At 42.2% G+C, this 17447-nt stretch overlaps 1 protein-coding gene across 2 annotated transcripts in view; it reads right to left on the bottom strand.

Moving 5' to 3' along the window:
• CAMSAP2 (calmodulin regulated spectrin associated protein family member 2) overlaps window positions 1-14436 on the bottom strand; it is a 154672-nt gene extending 140236 nt beyond the window's left edge. Inside the window, exon 1 of one of the 2 annotated variants that reach the window (XM_049858407.1) lies at window positions 13381-14436. In XM_049858407.1, coding sequence (XP_049714364.1) covers window positions 13381-13519 — 139 coding nt within the window. In that variant the 5' untranslated portion in view covers window positions 13520-14436. The remainder of the gene's footprint in view (window positions 1-13380) is intronic. The other variant, XM_049858408.1, reaches the window with a different exon arrangement.
• Between the last annotated feature and the right edge of the window lie 3011 nt (window positions 14437-17447).

The following is a 17447-nucleotide window of genomic DNA, read 5'->3' as shown; positions in this document are numbered from 1 at the left end:
TTGTATTAGGGCTCCTAAGGTTGACCCTATTTTTTCTTCCATGATCTTTATCGTTTTAGTCTTTATGTTTAGGTCTTTGATCCACTTGGAGTTAGTTTTTGTGCATGGTGTGAGGTATGGGTCCTGTTTCATTTTTTTGCAAATGGATATCCACGTATGCCAGCACCATTTGTTAAAAAGACTATCTTTTCCCCAATTAACTGGCACTGGGCCTTTATCAAATATCAGCTCATAGATGGATGGATTTATATCTGGGTTCTCAATTCTGTTCCACTGGTCTATGTGTCTGTTGTTGTACCAGTACCAGGCTGTTTTGACTACTGTGGCTGTATAATAGCTTCTGAAATCAGGTAGAGTGAGGCCTCCCACTTTCTTCTTCTTTTTCAGTAATGCTTTGCTTATCCGAGGCTTCTTTCCCTTCCATGTGAAGTTCGTGATTTGTTTCTCTATCACCTTAAAAAATGACATTGGAATTTGGATCGGAAGTGCATTGTATGTACAGATGGCTTTTGGTAGAATAGACATTTTTACTATGTTAAGTCTTCCTATCCATGAGCAATGTATCTTTTTCCACTTAAGTATGTCCTTTTTAATTTCTTGTAGTAGAGCTTTGTAGTTTTCTTTGTATAGGTCTTTTACATCCTTGTTAAGATTTATTCTTAAGTATTTTATCTTCTTGGGGGCTACTGTGAATGGTATTGATTTGGTGATTTCCTCTTCGATGTTCTTTTTGTTGATGTAGAGGAATCCAAGTGATTTTTGTATGTTTATCTTATAACCTGAGACTCTGCCAAACTCTTCTATTAGTTTCAGTAGTTTTCTGGAGGATTCCTTAGGGTTTTCTGTGTATAAGATCATGTCATCTGCAAATAGAGATAATTTTACTTCCTCTTTGCCAATCCGGATGCCCTTTATTTCTTTGTCTAGCCTAATTGCTCTGGCTAGGACTTCTAGCACAATGTTGAATAAGAGCAGTGATAAAGGGCATCCTTGTCTGGTTCCCGATCTCAAGGGAAATGCTTTCAGGCTCTCTCCATTTAGAGTGATGTCGGCTGTTGGCTTTGCATAGGTGCCCTTTATTATGTTGAGGAATTTTCCTTCAATTCCTATTTTGCTGAGAGTTTTTATCATAAATGGGTGTTGGACTTTGTCAAATGCCTTTTCTGCATCAATTGATAAGATCGTGTGGTTTTTGTCTTTTGTTTTATTTATGTGATGGATTACATTAATGGTTTTTCTAATATTAAACCAGCCTTGCATACCTGGTATAAATCCCACTTGGTCACGGTGAATTATTCTTTTGATATGTTGTTGAATTCTATTGGCTAGAATTTTGTTGAGGATTTTTGCATTTATGTTCATGAGGGATATAGGTCTATAATTTTCTTTTTTTGTGATGATGTCTTTACCTGGTTTTGGTATCAGGGAGATGGTGGCTTCATAGAATGAGTTGGGTAGTATTCCGTCATTTTCTATGCTTTGAAGTACCTTTAGCAGTAGTGGTGTTAACTCTTCTCTGAAAGTTTGGTAGAACTGTGCAGTGAAGCCGTCCGGGCCAGGGCTTTTTTTGTTGGGAGTTTTTTGATTGCCGTTTCAATCTCTTTTTTTGTTATGGGTCTATTTAGTTGTTCTACTTCTGAATGTGTGAGTTTAGGTAGGTAGTGTTTTTTCCAGAAATTCATCCATTTCTTCTAGGTTTGCAAATTTGTTAGAGTACAATTTTTCATAATAACCTGATATGATTCTTTTAATTTCAGTTGGGTCTGTTGTAATGTGGCCCTCCTTGTTTCTTATTCAGGTTATTTGCTTCCTTTCCTGTTTTTCTTTAGTCAGTCTGGCCAATGGTTTATCAATTTCGTTAATTTTTTCAAAGAACCAGCTTTTGGCTTTGTTAATTCTTTCAATTGTTTTTCTGTTCTCTAACTCATTTAGTTCAGCTCTAATTTTTATTATTTTCTTCTGGTGCCTGATGGATTCTTTTGTTGCTCACTTTCTATTTGTTCAAGTTGTAGGGACAGTTCTCTGATTTTGGCTCTTTCTTCTTTTTGTATGTGTGCATTTATCAATCTAAATTGGCCTCTGAGCACTGCTTTTGCTGTGTCCCAGAGGTTTTGATAGGAAGTATTTTCATTCTCGTTGCATTCTATGAATTTCCTTATTCCCTCCTTGATGTCGTCTATAACCCACTCTTTTTTCAGGAGGGTATTGTTCATTTTCCAAGTATTTGATTTCTTTTCCCTAGTTTTTCTGTTATTGATTTCTAGTTTTATTACCTTGTGGTCTGAGAAGATGCTTTGTAATATTTCGATGTTTTGGACTCTGCAAAGGTTTGTTTTATGACCTAATACGTGGTCTATTCTAGAGAATGTTCCATGTGCGCTAGGAAAAAAAGTATACTTTGCAGCAGTTGGGTGGAGAGTTCTGTATAAGTCAATGAGGTCAAGTTGGTTGATTGTTGTAATTAGGTCTTCCGTGTCTCTATTGAGCTTCTTACTGGATGTCCTGTCCTTCTCCGAAAGTGGTGTGCTGAAGTCTCCTAGTATAATTGTGGAGGTGTCTATCTCACTTTTTAATTCTCTTAAAATTTGATTTATGTATATTGCAGCCCTGCCATTGGGTGCATAAATATTTAATATGGTTATGTCTTCCTAATCAATTGTCCCTTTTATCATTATGTAGTGTCCTTCTTTATCCTTTGTGGTGGATTTAAGTTTAAAGTCTATTTTGTCAGAAATTAATATTGCTATTCCTCTTCTTTTTTGCTTATTGTTTGCTTGATATATTTTTTTCCATCCTTTGAGTTTTAGTTTGTTTGTGTCTCTAAGTCTAAGGTGTGTCTCTTGTAGGCAGCATATAGATGGATCGTGTTTCTTTATCCAGTCCGAGACTCTCTGTCTCTTTATTGGTGCATTTAGTCCATTTACATTCAGCGTAATTATAGATAAATAAGTGTTTAGTGTTGTCATTTTGATGCCTTTTTATGTGTGTTGACAATTTCATTTTTCCACTTACTTTTTTTTGCTGGGATGTTTTTCTTTGTAAATTGTGAGATCCTCATTTTCATAGTATTTGACTTCATGTTTGTTGAGTCGTTACGTTTTTCTTGGCTTTTATTTTTAGTTATGGAGTTGTTATACCCCTTTGTGGTTACCTTAATATTTACCCCTATTTTTCTAAGTAAAAACCTAACTTGTATTGTCCTATATCGCCTTGTATCACTCTCCATATGGCCGTTCTATGCCACCTGTATTTAGTCCCTCTTTTTTATTATTGTGATCTTTTACGTATTGACTTCAATGATTCCCTGTTATGAGCTTTTTTTTTTTTTTAATTAAACTTAATTTGTTTTTGTGATTTCCCTATTTGAGTTGATATCAGGATGTTCTGTTTTGTGACTTTGTGTTGTGCTGGTATCTGATATTATTGGTTTTCTGACCAAACAATTTCCTTTAGTATTTCTTGTAGCTTTGGTTTGGTTTTTGCAAATTCTCTAACCTTGTGTTTATCTGTAAATATCTTAATTTCGCCTTCATATTTCAGAGAGAGTTTTGCTGGATATATGATCCTTGGCTGGCAGTTTTTCTCCTTCAGTGCTCTGTATATGTCATCCCATTGCCTTCTTGCCTGCATGGTTTCTGCTGAGTAGTCTGAATTTATTCTTATTGATTCTCCCTTGAACGAGACCTTTCTTTTCTCCCTGGCTGCTTTTAAAATTTTCTCTTTATCTTTGGTTTTGGCAAGTTTGATGATAATATGTCTTGGTGTTTTTCTTTTTGGATCAATCTTAAATGGGGCTCGATGAGCATCTTGGATAGATATCCTTTCGTCTTTCATGACGTCAGGGAAGTTTTCTGTCAGGAGATGTTCAACTATTTTCTCTGTGTTTTCTGTCCTCCCTCCCTGTTCTGGGACTCCAATCACACACAAGTTATCCTTCTTGATAGAGTCCCACATGATTCTTAGGGTTTCTTCATTTTTTTTTAATTCTTTTATCTTATTTTTTTATGTTGATGTTAATTCCCTGGTCCTCCAGATTTCCCAGGCTGCATTCTAATTGCTCGAGTCTGCTCCTCTGACTTCCTATTGCATTGTCTAATTCTGTAATTTTATTGTTAATCTTTTGGATTTCTGCATGCTGTTTCTCTATGGATTCTTGCAACTTATTAATTTTTCCACTATGTTCTTGAATAATCTTTTTGAGTTCTTCAACTGTTTTATCAGTGTGTTCCTTGGCTTTTTCTGCAGTTTGCCTTATTTCATTTCTGAGGTCATCCCTGATGTCTTGAAGCATTCCGTAAATTAGTTTTTTATATTCTGTATCTGATAATTCCAGGATTGTATCTTCATTTGGGAAAGATTTTGATTCTTTTGTTTGGGGGGCTGTAGAAGCTGTCATGGTCTGCTTCTTTATGTGGTTTGATATCGACTGCTGTCTCCGAGCCATCACTAAGATATAGTAGTGGTTTATTCTATAATTGCTCACTGAGTCTTATCTTGTTTTGTTTTCTTTCAATATACGTGAATGGGCTACTAGGTTGTGCTGTTTTGTTTGTTGTAGCCCTTGACTTACTTATGACCTATTACCAGCTGGTTTGGGCTATTGCCAGATATATATGCCTGAGTCTATTCACTATTCTTGAGTAGAATCTGATTTTGGGGCATCAAGTGTGTGCTGCACCCTAACACCTATCCACCTCGAGAAGTAGTGGTGACAGTTGTGTGCACCAGATTCTATTAGCAGCTGGGGTTCACACTCCATGGGGGGCAGGATGCTGACAGGCTTCCCCCAAGTGTCAGTGAGGTAGGTGTGTCTCTATTCCTATAGCACCTTGGTGGGAGGGCACTGCAGCTGTACCTTAGGCCCCCAATGCAAGTACCTCTACTGATTGGTAGGTGTCACCCTCCTTAGACCCCTAAGGCAAGAGGCTAGGTGGTCTGGGGGGAGCTTCAGCCCTCAGTTCCCTGTTGTGGGTCAGTTAGGGCTCTGTTGAATAAGCAGAGATATCAGACCTGGGAAACTTGTTTTTCCAGTAAATCCGCTTAAAAAAAATGCAGTCAGATCCCTATCAGAACTGCCTTTGGATTATAACCGCCACCTTGTTCCCTGTAAGGATGAAAGCCCCAGATTTGGATCATATATGCTTGGCTGGAGCTGGTTCTGTGTTTTTAGTCCAGTTAGGGAAGGATTTTTGGTCTCTGGGTTCTTTGTGGTTGCTTCTCTCAGGCCGGAAGAATGGGTTAGGGAAAGACCAAAAAAAAAGGAAAAAGCAAAGCCGCCGCGGACCCGGAGCCGTTCTCCCTCTGGCTCAGGAAATTCCAATGTTAATGAAGCCACCTGGGAAGGGGAAGGGGGGTTCAGAAAAACAGGAGAGTAGCACCCAGGAATATAGCCAAAATTGCTTATCTTGCTTGGGATGACTATTTTATCTGTTGCCTATGTGTGCTGGCTGTGTGGAAATTGCCCCCGAGGGTCTGGCCCGCTAAAGCCGCGGTCAGATCCTCCGCTGCCAATCCAAAGCCCAGCGTCAAGGTTCCCCTGCTGGGACGCTGCACTCCCGGCTCCAAAGCCAGTCACTGCCTCCCAAGGAGTTCTCGTCCTGCCAGCCGCATCGCCGCGCCGCCCCTGCAGACCGGCTGGGCCCCCTCCCGGGGTTAGTTTAGGGTAGTAGGGCTGTGCCCCGTGTTTGTGCCGTGAGTAGATGCCGTGTTCAGCTCCCCTGCGCCCAGTCCAAAGCCTGGCGCCAAGGTTCCCTGGCTGGGACGCTGCACTCCCAGCTCCAAAACCAGTCACTGCCTCCCGGGGACTTCTCCCACCAGCCGTGTCGCCACGCCACCCGCGCGGACTGGCTGGGCCCCCTCCCAGGGTCAGTTCAGAGGTGTAGGGCTGCGCCCCTTGTTTGCGCCATCACAAGATTTTGTGTTCAGCTCTCCTGGGCCCAGTCCTAAGCCCGGCACCAAAGTTACCTGACTGGGACGCTGGCTCCAGGCTCCGAAAACAGTCGCTGCTTCCCCGTATTTGTTTGCTCTCCGTCTCTGTCATTCAGGTCAACTCTTTAAATCTGTGTTTGTTGTTCAGGGTTCGTAGATTGTTATGATTGTGATCGATTCACTTGTTTTTCCGAGTCTTTGTTTCAAGAGGGATCCGAGGTAGTGTATACCTAGTCTGCCATCTTGGCCCCGCCCCTCTCTTATGTATTTCTTGAACTCCACTGTGGTTATACATTTACCATATCTCCCCTACTAGAGCACAAACTCTTAGAAGGAAACAAACAAACAAACCAAACCCATTGCCGTCCAGTCAATTTCAACTCATGGCGACCCTATGGGACAGAGTAGAACTGCCCCACAGGGTTTCCAGGGAGTGCCTGGTGGACTCAAACTGCCAACTTTTTTGTTAGCAGCCGAGCTCCTAACCACTGTGCCACCAAGGCTCCCTTAAAAGAAAGATACAGTTTAAACCTGAAGCACTTGACACTGCTAATTAGAGCACCCTTTTTGAAATTTCCTCTTCCCAGGGCTTCAGTGACCTTGTATTTTCCTCCTAATTCTCCAATTACTCTAGTTCTTCCTCCTTTTCCTCAGCATTCTACATCTCTGGACCCCCATTTTAAGTGTTCGCTGCCCAAGATTCTTTCTTAGATTTCTTCTCTTCCTCTACAATTTCATCTGCTTTTATTTACAACTACGCCACTATACACAGAAGACTCCCAAATTGTTCTTTCTAGCCTCAACCTCTCTCTCATATTCTAGGTCTGATTTTCTAGCTACCTATTTCATTGAATTTCTCAGACAAGATATGTAGCCTACACATCACGTTCAAGGTTTCCAAAAACAAAGGTGCCTTCCCCTTCCAACTCACTTCTTTCTCTATCTCTGTCAACAGGATCGTGATACATCCTCCCAGTCATCAACTCTCAAAAGCTCAGGTAACCTCATCTTCCTTAAAACTCCAGGTAACCTCATCCTCTTATACATTCCCTTTTCATCTAAACCCCTCATATCCAAAACCAAAAACCCAGTGTCATGCAGTTGATTCCGACTCACAGCGACCCTACAGGACAGAGTAGAACTCCCCCATAGAGTTTCCAAGGAGCGCCTGGCGGATTCAAACTGCTGACCCTTTGGTTAGCAGCCGTAGCAGTTAACCACTACACCACCAGGGTTTCCAAACCACTCATAAAAAAAAAAAGTACCCCAAATTCAGTTATTTCAAAATACTGGGGACTCTACCACTACAACATTTTTCTATCCTTTGCCTCTTTTCTATTCTTTTGACTTCTACCCATATTGTCATGGATTGAACTGTGTCTCTCAAATATATCTGTCAATTTGGGAACCATTCCCAAAGCCAACTCTTCAGACAGGGATTAGATTGGAATATGGGATGGAAAATGATACTGGCGAAGAACGAGCTTCTTAGATCAAGTAGACACATGAGACTATGTTGGCATCTCCTGTTTGGAGGGGAGATGAGAGGGCAGAAGGGTGCAGAAGCTACCCAAATGGACACAAGGAGAGAGTGGAGGGAAGAACTGTGCTATCTCATTAGCAGGAGAGCAATTAGGAGTGTATAGCAAGGTATATGTAAATTTTTGTATGAGAGACTGACATGATTTGTAAACTTTCACTTAAAAAAAAAAAAGCACAATAAAAATTAATTAAAAAATAACAATAAATAAACAGAAAAAAAAATTTTTAATCTGTCAACTTGGTTAGGTCATGATTCCCAGTATTGTATGACTGTCTACCATTTCGTCATCTGATGTGATTTCCCTATGTGTTATAAATCCTATTACTATGATGTAATGAGATAGATTAGCGGCAGTTATTATTGATGAGATCTGCAATATTAGATAGTGTCTTAAGCCAATCTCTTCTGAGATATAAAAGAGAGAAGCAAGCAGAAAGACAGTGGGACCTCATACCACTAAGAAAGTAGTGCCCAGAGCAGAGCACGTCCTTTGAACCTGAGGTTCCTGCACTGAGATGGTCCCAGACCAAGAGAAGACTGATGACAAGGACCTTCCTCCAGAGCCAACAGGGAAAGCCTTTCCCTGGAGCCTGCACCCTGAATTCAGACTTTTAGCCTACTGGACTGTGAGAGAATAAACTTCTCTTTATTAAATCCATCCACTTGTGGTATTTCTGTTAGAGCAGTACAAAATGACTAAGACACATATAGCATAAAAAGAAAAAACCAAGCTAGTTGCCCCGAGTCGATTGCAACTCATAGTGACCCTACAGGACAGAAAACTGCCCCATTGGGTTTCTAAGGAGCAGCTGGTGGATTTGAACTGCCAACCTTTTGATAAGCAGCCTGAGCTCTTGGCCACTGTGCCACCAAGGCTCCCCATATAGTATAGTGGTTAAGAAAATAGGGTGAAGTCAGGTTCCCCAGGTTCCAATCCTAGCTGCACGAGTAAGTGACTTTGGACAACTCCCTGTACCTCTGGGCCTCACTTTCCAAATGCGTAAAACTAGAATAATAGTTCCACCTCATAAGGCTGTCATGAGGATTAAAATGAGATAATATGTACAACTGACAGTAATTGCTCAATAAATATTAGCAGCTTTATTATTATTTCTACCCTGCTTCAAGCCTTCATCACATTTTGCCTGGACTCTTGAAATTGCTTCCTAAACTGGTTTCTCCGCTACTAGTCTCTTTCAACCATAACCCTACTCACGGCTCTCGCAATCTTCATATATACATAAGAGTAAAATTTTATGCAGGATTTTGACAACAAGATAGACAACAGATGGACACAAAAATGTAACAAAGTGTATTTATAATAGCAAACAACTTTATACTGCTAAACTAAATGGCATGAGAAGAGCAATGATAATTGATAAGGTTGAAAACACAGTAATATTATTGCCTAAATGGGCTAAGCTGTTCAAATACAGTAGTAGAGACAGCACAAATAGTTTAACTTCTTCCTCTTTTAAGTATTTACTTACAATAACTAAGGTATCTCTTTACTGTTTCAAATTCATCTATATAAATTTATTCTCCATTTAAAACTATATTGGCATTCTTCCACAAAGTAAAATATTAAAATTTGGGCTACTTGGAGAGATTTGGAAAACTTTTAGTGTAAAGAGAAGAAAATAATTCAGCAAAAGCTGAGAAGTTTCCTGAACACAACCAAACACTCTGAGGGACAGAGTAGCAGGGGCTGGGGTCTGGGGACCATGGTTTCAGGGGACATCTAGGTGAACTGGTGTAACAAAGGTTACTAAGAAAATGTTCTGCATCCCACTTTGGTGAGTGGTGTGTGTGGGGTCTTAAAAGCTTGTGAGCAGCCATTAAAGATGCATCAATTGGCCCCAACCCACTTGGAGCAAAGGAGAATGAAGAACACCAAAGACACTAGGAAAATATTAGCCCAAGAGACAAAAGGGCCATATAAACCAGAGACTCCATCAGCCTGAGACCAGGAAAACTAGATGGTGCTCAGCTACACTAATGACCACCCTGACAGGGAACACAACAGAGAATCCCTGACAGAACAGGAGAAAAGTGGGGTGCAGAATTCAAATTCACATAAAAAGACCAGACTTAATGGTCTGACACTGGAGGAACCCTTGAACCACGGCCCCCAGAAGCTCTGTTAACCCAGAACTAAACCCATTCCCAAAGTCCACTCCTCAGACAAAGATAAGACTAGACTATCAAATATAAAATACTTGTGAAGAGTGTGCTTCTTCAAGTAGATACACGAGACTAAGTGGGCAGCTCTTATCTGGAGACGGGATGAGAAGGCAGAAAGGAACAGGAGCTGGTTGAATGGACAAAGGAAACCTGGAGTGGAAAGGGGGAGTGTGTTGTCACATTACAGGGATTACAATATGTTTATAAATTTTTGTATGAGAAATTAACTTGAGCCATAAACTTTCACCTAAAGCACAACTTAAAAAAAAAAAAAAAACTAAAAATGGCAAATAAGCCAGAAAAATTAAAAAAGAGAAGAAAAGAGTTCAAAAATCCTGACGTAAGACTCCAATTTAAATAAATACTCCATCTGCTTTTTAGTTATTACAGTACTGGTGGTTTATTTAATTTTTTACAGTTTTATTACTTCATTTTATGGCCACAGTTAATTTCTAGCTACCCTTAAATGACTTTTCAAACATATGGTTCTAAAATTGACATACTACTTTTTAACATGTCCAACATTAGAAAGTTTCTAATGGAAAAAGACTAAGTCAGTACCTGAAGACCCTAGGTGTCATTGTCAAAGAAGTGATTTTAGTAAACCATACCCTAAAGCCTGTTGCCGTCGAGTCGATTCTGACTCATTGCAATCCACAGGACAGAGTGAAACTGCCCCATAGGGTTTCCAAGTCTGGTGGATTAGAACTGCTGATCTTTCGGTTAGCAGCCGAGCTCTTAACCACTGTACCACCAGGGCTCCAAACCATACCCTAAAGATTGGCTAATTTTCTGAATGACGAGCTGAAAACTACCAGGTAATACCTTTGAAATACACTGTCTATTAACCTTTGCTACTTAACATTATCTACAGCAAATAATGAATATTTCTATCAAAAGAAATGAGAATCACACCATTTTTCTCTATTCACTCCATATAAATGTATATTCGAAGGACTGATGATAAAAAAAAAAATAAAACATTCTTAATAATGTATTAATTCCCTACTACTAAGCCTCTCTCTTAACCAAAACAAAACAAAACAAACCCATTGCTGTCAAGTCAATTCCGACTCATAGTGACCCCACAGGACAGAGAAGAACTGCCCCACAGGGTTTCCAAGGTGGATTCAAACTGCGGACCTTTTGGTTAGCAGCTGAACACTGAAGCACTGTGCCACTAGGGCTCCAGGTCTCTCTCTTAAGGTCTTCTAAACTAACCTGTTTTTCATTCCACTTTGAACATGGGCTTTTTATCCATTCCAACTGCTGCTGAGGCAAATGTTCACTAAGTATCAACAATAATCATCTAAACCACATGAAAGTAAGTTAAGATCTTCCCACTCCGCAAAGAAAAATAAAAGCAAAATCAACATAAGACTTTAACATGTACTATTTGCATATTTTTCATACTTTCAGGAAAAAAGAATTACTTTGCAGAGTAAGTGTAGTGTGAAAAGCAAAATCGTCGGAGTCAGAAAAACCTGAGCTGCCATACAGAAACCCGCACTTGCCAGATGTTTAATCTTAGATAAATTTGGCTCTTTGAGCCTGCTCCCTCATCTGCAAGATGAGAACAGTATTTATCTATTAAAAAAAAAAAAAAATTTTTTTTTTTTAGGTATAAATAGTTACTCATTAAGTGTTAGGTGTATAACGGCATGTCCACCTCAACCAATACCTTACCCTCTGAAATCAGAAAGAACCCAAATCAAAACTCATCTCTGCCACTTACTAACAGTGTGATAGCAGGAAAACTACTTAACCTCTCTGTGCATTGGCTTCCCGGTTTTTGTTTGTTTGTTTGTTTTAAACAGGAAACACAAAATCTGCATCGAAGGATCCTAGTGAGTTCCAAACATACAACTTCATGCAAAGCATACAGTACAATGCCTGGCCCACCACAGATTCCATCAATACTAGATTTCTTTCACTTCCTTTCCTATTCAAGTGTCTTCAGTGTGTATTCATCAAGTGGTCCAGAACTGAGTAACTTGCCTGACACATAGCCAGAAAGTAGGACATTTGCTGGTTAGTAGTCTTTGTGAAGAATTTAGGGCAACATTTGGACATCTGTACTAAAAGAATCTTCCCTGTTTCAGAAAAAAGGAAATATTTTTGTTATTCCCCCTACCTTCCATTCTGTACACACTACTTTTGTGCAGAGGTCACTACATAAATTTCCATCTTTTCTGAATAGCCTTAAATAGCCTTCATTTCCTCTCTAAATGGGTATTAGCTTCAACAGCTACTTAAGTTAAAACCAAAATTTATCTGTTATTTTCACTGCTTATTATCAGCAGTACCAGAAATTCAAAAAACAGTAACACTTTGTGCTTTGTCCTATGTGTTGGCCTAGACATTTGGCTAGAAGCAAGTCTTTAAAATTAAAATTATTTCAAAGAGAGAGCTATATATTTATTCCTAATGCCAGTTGTAAAACCGGTAGCATCTTCCTACTTCAATATCAGGCATGAGAACTCAAATAAAACTAAAGCTGTCATAAATATGATATCACATCAATGTCAAGTTTTGCCCAAAACTAATTCAAATAATTTTTCAAACATTAAGATTCGTCTGCTATTAAATAAAATGTGCAAGCCCTGAAAATGCTCAGCTGCATAAACCATTTACCCACATATTTTCATAGTCCTAAAACACCATCCTCCAAAAAAAAAAAAAACCTGTATTTAACATGTGAGAAAAGTACGTAAATACTAAGAAGCTTCCCAACAAATATTTCAAGCACCCAAAACTCATTTACTAGGGAAGAGAAACCTTGCAAATTACTCTTAAAAGTTACCAAACAGGAGGAGGATCTTCAAATGAAAAGTAGCTGACCAATTATTTAGCATTCCACAACATGGGCTCCAAAAACAAAAGCTAAGGAATTACAACACCAGGCCTTTTTCCTGTTATTTTGCAAAGACTAGGAGTGTTTAATTGCTACTGTACTATACAATTTCTGTGTCAACAGCACATGCCCTCGAAAAACTCTTCTTTTTAAAAAAGAAATCCAAAGTAGGGAGTTTTTCCTCTGAATTTATGAAGTCAAAATATTGTTGTTTGGAAAAAGGAATATGTATTACTGATAATATCAAATGAAAACCATCTACAGTCAGCAAGCTAAGTACTGGTTTAAATAACTGGTTCAATAGACCAGTTATGTGTAGGTATTGCAGGAATGATACAGGCTGAAAGAACGACAACCAAAATTAATACTGCACTTCGACACAGGCCACCTTACATCCCACGGAGCCTGAAGAGAGCAGCCATCACCACAAATGTCAAAATCAATATGATACTTTTTTTTTTTTTTTACTATATACAATCCAGTGTCTCCCAACAATAAAGAAATCAACTCAAGATTTCTCGGTGATGTGATCATAATTGTGACTGAGGGAGTAATAAATGCAGCGTAATGAGAAAAACACCACAAATTAAAACCAGTCTATGTAAAAATATGACAACACTGCTGACAGAAGGAAAAAACACTTCTGCTCTCCAGTAAAAGAAGTCGGGCCAAATTCCACCTGACCATTCAAGGGCCCTTCGTTTAAGACCAGGCCTGCTTTCTTTATTTCTCCTTCCTTTTTCCTCTTCCCGGGGTCACCCATCACATCCCTGAGCCTGGACGAGCCGCGCATGGAGATCTCGCTGACGGGAAACAAAACCCGGCATGAGTACATCCTAAAAAGGAGGGGACAAGGGAAGACACCACTGACCTGTCCCGAAGGCTTTGGCCACCAACCAGGCCAAATTGCAGGCGATCTTGGCCCTGGCGAAGTCGTAGTGGTCGAACGGCTTGATGGCTGGAACAATGAAGGTCCTCCGCCCCTCCCTGGGGTCTGCAGCCTCCCCCATCTTTCCCGGCGGCTCCTCGGAGGTCCGGGCTCTCCCTTCACATGCTGGGGCCTCGCCGCCGCGGCCTCGGGAGGGGACAGCAGATACGGGGGCACGAGAGGCCGGATCAAACCATCGGGCCGGGGCGAGGCCCGCCCGGGCGGCGACGGCGGCGCGGCTCAGCTGTCGGCTCGGGGAGCCTGCCGCCCGCCGCGGGACATCGGAATGTGGCGGCGCCGCGTCCGCGCTCCCGTCCGTCCGCCCGTCCGTCGGCGCGTCCCTGCGAGCGTCCGCCCCGCGCCGGCGCCCCTCCGAGCCACCCGCCCCGCGAGCGCGCGTGTGAGCGAGGCCGCCTCCCCTTTGTCTCCGTTTAGTCACACGAGCTGGGGGAGGGTGGGGGCTGGAAGGGCCCGGAGTTTTCAACAATCACGTTGTGGAAAATGTCCCCGCCATCGCTGCGCCTGCAGCCCCCGCCTCCTCCTTCCCCCCGGCGGCGCAGCGAGACCCCCGGGGCCCAGCGGGCGGAGCAGGGAGACCCCCGGGGACCCAGCGGGCGGAGCAGGGAGACCCCCGGGGCCCAGCGGGCGGAGCAGGACGGCGGGGTAGGGCGCGCGGCCCGGCCTGGGCAGCCGGAGACGAGGCCGCAGGAAACGTCAAAATCACTGCGGCTCCGCGGCCGCCGGCGGCCCGTGCCCTCCTCCGAGGCCCCCTCCCGTCGCCGTCTCCGCCTGCTCCCGGGTCTCCCTCCCTGCGGACGGCGAAGGCGGGGGCCTGCGAGAGGCCGTCAGTCCCACACTCTCAGTTCCCGTCTTATCAGCTGTGCCCTTGTGTTTTTTCCCCTGAGCCGCCGGGTTAGGTCGCTCCCTCTCGGCCGCCGCCGCCGCCGCCGCCGCTGCGGTTTTCCGGCTGCGGCACTGGATGGAGGGAGCAGCCGCGGAGACTGAGCATGCGCGTTCGCGCGGCCCCGGCCCGCCGCCGCCTCTCGCCCCCGCCCCGCTTCCCTCCCGCCGGGTGATCCCAGCCCGGCGGCCCGACTCACTGAGCATGCGCAGCCTCATCCCCCCGCCCTCCCAGCCTCGGCCAGCGCGAGGCGCGACTGCCCTGTAATCGTCGCTTGGCAGTCATGGCTTGAGTGGACACCCTCCACGTCCGTGGGGTTGGGCTGCTGCTGCTCACGCTGCTGAGAGAGGAAAGGGAGGGAAGGCAGCAGAGAGAGGCCTGGCGGCAGCTTTTATGTTGTAGTTACACAGTGGTTAAGCAAAGAGAATTCATATTTATTAGAATAAAAAAAAAATAGAATGCTGTTTATTTAAAAAAAAAAAAATTTTTTTTTTTTTTATTTGGCACACACTTTATTGCGAACCTGACGTACATAATCCCACTAGTCCTTGCAGTAAGTCTGAAGGGTAGATGTTAGCTCTTGGTGACCGCGAGATTACAGAGAAGGGAAGTGATTTAAATCACACATGGGGCTGTGGCATTGAGTGTGTGGCTCCAAACTGGTATTAATTCAGTTGTGCCAAGCTTCGTACTTAACTGGATGCTCTCCACTTGAACTTTCTCGGGGAGGAGGCACGTCCATCTATGCCTCCCCGTTCCCTCAGAGTAAAGCATAAATTCTCTCACAAAGCAGATGACACCCTCCATAATCTGGCCTCTACAAACCTTTGTAACTTCGTTTTTGTCAGAACCGTCCTTCATTTTGCAAAGGAGACAAGCTTTCTCAGATCTCTGCCGACCTGGCTTCTACTGAGCTTCAAGCCTCTTCACAGTAGTCCCTTACTCCAGGAGGCTCCCCTGACAGCTTCTGTGGGACACTTGTCAAATAGGTGCCTCTCCTACTACTCCCAGAGTACCCTGTTCTTATTTCTGTCGTAGCACTTGTCAAGCTGTATGGCAATCATCAGTTATTTGTCTGTCTTTCTCACTAATGACAGAGTCTATCTCCAGCACCTATAGTGGTCATCCCATAGTAGTTGCTCAATTAATGTTTGGGGACTGAAGATGAAAGTATTGTAGTTGACACTGTGCTTATTTGACTCATTTAAGCCATACGCCGTCTAATTTTAATACATTCAAACCAAAATCAAACCCGTTGCCGTGGGGTCCAACTCAGCGACCCTATAGGACAGAGTAGAACTGCCCCAGAGGGTTTCCAAGAAGCAACTGGTGGATTCGAACTGCTGACCTTTTGGTTAGCAGCCGAGCTCTTAACTACTGTGCTACCGGGGCTCCATATTTAATACATTATCTAGTTTTAATCATTGTAAAATCCTGTATGATCCTCATTTTATAGATGGGAAAACTAAGAATCAGAAAAATTTAAAAATTTCCCAGTACCACACAGCTAGTAAGTGGCAGAGCTTATGTAAACCCAGACCATTTCACTCCAAATCTTGTGGTTTGAACTACTTGTTGTTATGTGCTGTCGAGTCCCACTAAAAGCAACCCTGTAGGACAGAGTAGAGCTGCTCCATAGGATTTCATAGGCTGAATCTTTTTAGGAGCAGATTGTCGGGTCTTTTCTCCCATGGAGCAACAGGGTGGGTTCAAACCGCCGACCTTTCGGTTAGTGGCCTACCACTTTAACCATTGCACCATCAAAACTACTAGAGCCTCCCTATTCTTACCTACCCGCAAGATAGAAGCAAGCCTACGAAGCATAAGGGGAGGGCCTTTGGACACTACTATCTAAAAGGGCAGTCCCCCAGCGAGCAAGCCCCTTTGATCATGTTTAATCATACACACACTCCTCCTTGAACCTAGTAAGATTTACAGATAAGCCTTGTTAACTATGTGGAATACGAAAAGAAAAGGAGAATAAAGAGAATACTGTACCATAGAACAGTTAGTCGCTATTCACCTGAAGCAACAGAGGAAGAATGAGGAAGAGGAGGAGGAAATGGAATGTGTGGTAATTGCCTCTAGGAACAACTACCTCCTTTGTCATGAAACCAGAAAAACTGAATGGTGCCCAGCTACCATTACAGAACTGCTTTTAATAATGTTTTAGATGAAGGTTTACACAACAGTTTAGGTTCACATTAAACAATTTCTACACAAACTGTTCAGTGACATAGGTTACATTCTTTACAATACCTGAACATTCTCCTTATTTCCGTTCTGGTTGTTCTGTTTGCATTGATCTAATTTCCCTGCCGCTTTATATCACCATCTTTGTTTTAAAGTAATTGTTGACTGTTCGGTCACATATAGATCATCTTTCAGAGGAGCATAGTATGCTCAGCTGATAATCTTTATTTTGTGAACCAATTTTTTAGCTAACATCACTGAACATCTTGATCAAAGATTGTATAGAAGAATCCTGATCTAAAGGGAGAAAATAAAGAACAGTGTTTCAAATCCCTACAGAATCCAGATTTTCTGGAGCCGTGGAGTCTAGGTGAAACTCTGAAATTTTGCCCTGAGGTAATATTTAAACCTTAAAACAAAAATATCCCTTGAAGTCCTCTTAAAAGCAAACAGTAGCTTAGCTAAATTAGTAAAGAATGTCTGCCTTGAGCATTGTGCTGTTTTAAGAACTCTCTGTATAGGATCAAATTGACAGCAACAACTTGAAAGATTAGATAGGAAATTTAGGGGATAATGAGTTTATGTTAATGGGGGAGGAGCAATTAGGAAAAGGGGGGGTGAAAATGGTTACACAACGTAAAGAGTGTAATCACTGTCACTGAATTGCCCGTGTAGAAATGGCTGAATTGGTGTATGTCCTGCTATGTATATTCTCAACAACACCAACAAAATAAAATAAATTATAGCGCAACCTGTGAAAGCCAGAACTCAGCAGTTCTGCCTTGTTTTTCTGGGTCTTGTAACTTTTCTACCTCTGACGGGGTACAGTCTTACCACTTTTCTGTTGATCGTTTTAGTGGAAAATATTTGAGTTTTCCTCCTCTGACAGGTTTCTGCCTTACACATGTTTCGTATT

This window comes from Elephas maximus, chromosome 18 (assembly GCF_024166365.1).
Source record: "Elephas maximus indicus isolate mEleMax1 chromosome 18, mEleMax1 primary haplotype, whole genome shotgun sequence".
Taxonomy (NCBI): Eukaryota; Metazoa; Chordata; class Mammalia; order Proboscidea; family Elephantidae; genus Elephas; species Elephas maximus.
Note: the sequence above shows the minus strand (reverse complement) of the source record. Positions and strands in the feature narration are given on the sequence as shown.